Source organism: Gavialis gangeticus, unplaced genomic scaffold (assembly GCF_001723915.1).
Source record: "Gavialis gangeticus isolate Ggan-Ray unplaced genomic scaffold, GavGan_comp1, whole genome shotgun sequence".
Taxonomy (NCBI): Eukaryota; Metazoa; Chordata; order Crocodylia; family Gavialidae; genus Gavialis; species Gavialis gangeticus.
This window is the reverse complement of record NW_017728960.1, coordinates 1,750,196-1,752,426: the sequence shown is the minus strand read 5'-3', so window position 1 is coordinate 1,752,426 and position 2,231 is coordinate 1,750,196. Positions and strand designations below refer to the sequence as shown.

Below are 2,231 nucleotides of genomic sequence, written 5' to 3'. Positions count from 1 at the left end.
GAATATTGGGAAAAACTTTCTCACTAGGAAGGTAGTGTAAAGTGCTGGAAAAGGCTACCCAGAGAGGTTGTGGAGTCTCCATCCTTGGAGTTTTTTAAAGACCTGGCCCAGCTCAAAGCCTTGGATGGGATAATGTAGTTGGGGCTGGTCCTGCTTTGAGCAGGGGATTGGACTAGATGTGACCTCCTGATGTCCCTTCACACCTTCATTTTGTATGATTCTGTGCTTCTATGAACATCTCCCACTGGCAAGAAGCAGTGAGGATGATACAAGTGCATCTAGACCACAGGATTAGGGTAGGATGAGTCAGACCACTGGCTGCTATTGAGGTCTACCTGGATGGAAGCAGAACAGAGTGTCCTGGGCCCTGTAGTACTAGCAGCAAACGGGGAGTCTTCTGTAGCTCAGTTGGTAGGAACTGGATCTGTCACGACAGAAAGGTCTCAGTACTGCACCCAGCTTTGAGTAGCTGCGGCATACCGCAAAATATTCTCCGTGATGTCTTAGATGGATGGTCAGAGGTTTTTTCCTCTGCAGCCAATTAAAAATCTCTCCTCCCTGCAGAAGTTTCTCAGCTCTCCATCTTAGGTGACTTTTAGCATCCAGAAAAGCAGAAAAGATTTTGCAAAACAAGTCAAGAGAACTGCCTTTTGATTTCAGGTTTCCTTTCTGAGCTGCTTCTGCACGTGGCATGATCTTGCGTGTGCAAGGAGGGGGCAAAGGGACAGAAGCCATGTGAAAAGAAACATCAGAAAACCTCAGTTACTGGTATTGAAAACCCTGGCGTCACTTTAGCAGAGAGCTCTTGAAAGCTCACGCATTAGCGCAGCCCATCAGTTATTGTTTATGTGACGGCGGCACGTGTGGCCTTAGCTACATTCCTGCCCACGCAATGCCAGGCACTGTACAGAGGTCCATAAGAGCCCAGTTTAATGGAGCCAATTAGAAAGGGGTTTATTTCCTTCCAAGAGACCTATGCATGTGGAGGATAATTTACTCTGTCTGTGCCACGGGTCAGGGAACATTCTTCCCCCTCCACCCAGGTGAGTGGGACTGGTGCCCAGGTCTGAGTGCAATACGGCGATGCTTCTTGGGGTTGGGAACATGAGCAAAGGGTAGGCAGACATGCAGAGGAAGTAACTTGAGGTGCTGCAAGAGGTTGCAGCCCAAGTCCCTGTCACCTTTCCCTGGCTGGGTGGTTTGGTGAGATGTCGGTGTGATCCCTATGACACCAGCATCCTGTATCCTTAGAGGCCTCCTGTGGTTGACACTTGTCTGTCATCCCTCATGCACCACATTTCACTGCCTGATTCTCCTTGACAGCGCAATGGGGGCCTCTCTGGAGTGGTGTAACTGGGTCATTGCATCAGGAAAGCCAGCCCCAAGTACCAAGGGGACGGGTGTTGCGGTGAGAGTCCTATTCAAGGCCTTGAGAGATGTGTTCTGGCCAGGGGAGCTCTGCAAACTCCATGCCCTCTCCTTGTCTTGGCTGTACTTGAAATGAAACAGCTGCGAGAGAACAGGGCAGAAGGGCTTGTGATCAAAGAGGCTGTGAACAATGGGAGAGGCAAGGGTTTTTGTGGGCAATCTCTTTTATGGGACCAACTGCGTGGTTGGGATAAAGGTAGAGCATGGTAGCTAGCTGTGTTAGTCCGAAGTCAGTCAGAAGACAGGGTCAAGCTGCACCTCTAGAGACTATGAGCATCATTAGACAAGCTTTCGAATGCAAGATGATGGAAATAACCTGCATTTCTCTCTCTCCCTGTCTCCACCTTTGACCTTCTCTCCGTCTTTCTCTTCCTTTGTGCTCCCCTCCCATTCCCTTCTCCTTCCCTTTCCAACCCTTCCTCCCCTGCAGACAAGCAAGCCACTTATCTCACGCCACCACGTTGACTGTCAACACCAACCCCAACATCAGCATCAAGTCGGAGCCCGTCTCGCCCAACCGGGAGCGCAACACGGCCACGCCGCTGACCTCCTTCCCACACCAGAACCGCCACGAGCCCACGGGCCGCTCGCCCGTCGACAGCCTCAGCAGCAACGCCAGCTCCTACGAAGGCAATGAGCGGGAAGACCCCGCCCGGGCTGACTTCAGCTCATCCCTCGGTCTCCTGAGACCCACGACAGAGGCCGAGGGGGAGAGCCCGTCTGTAAAGCGCATGCGGCTGGACACCTGGGTAACATAACCAGCTCCCCGCTCTCTTCAAAGCTACTTTGTGCTCGCACCTGGG

At 52.1% G+C, this 2,231-nt stretch overlaps 1 protein-coding gene across 5 annotated transcripts in view; it reads left to right on the top strand.

Annotated features, from left to right (window-relative positions):
* Nucleotides 1–2,225, top strand: part of MEF2D (myocyte enhancer factor 2D) — a 73,461-nt gene extending 71,236 nt beyond the window's left edge. For all 5 annotated transcript variants that reach the window (XM_019521462.1, XM_019521226.1, XM_019521386.1 and 2 more), the window contains one exon: nucleotides 1,859–2,225. In XM_019521462.1, coding sequence (XP_019377007.1) covers nucleotides 1,859–2,186 — 328 coding nt within the window. In that variant the 3' untranslated portion in view covers nucleotides 2,187–2,225. The remainder of the gene's footprint in view (nucleotides 1–1,858) is intronic.
* The last annotated feature ends 6 nt before the right edge of the window (nucleotides 2,226–2,231 follow it).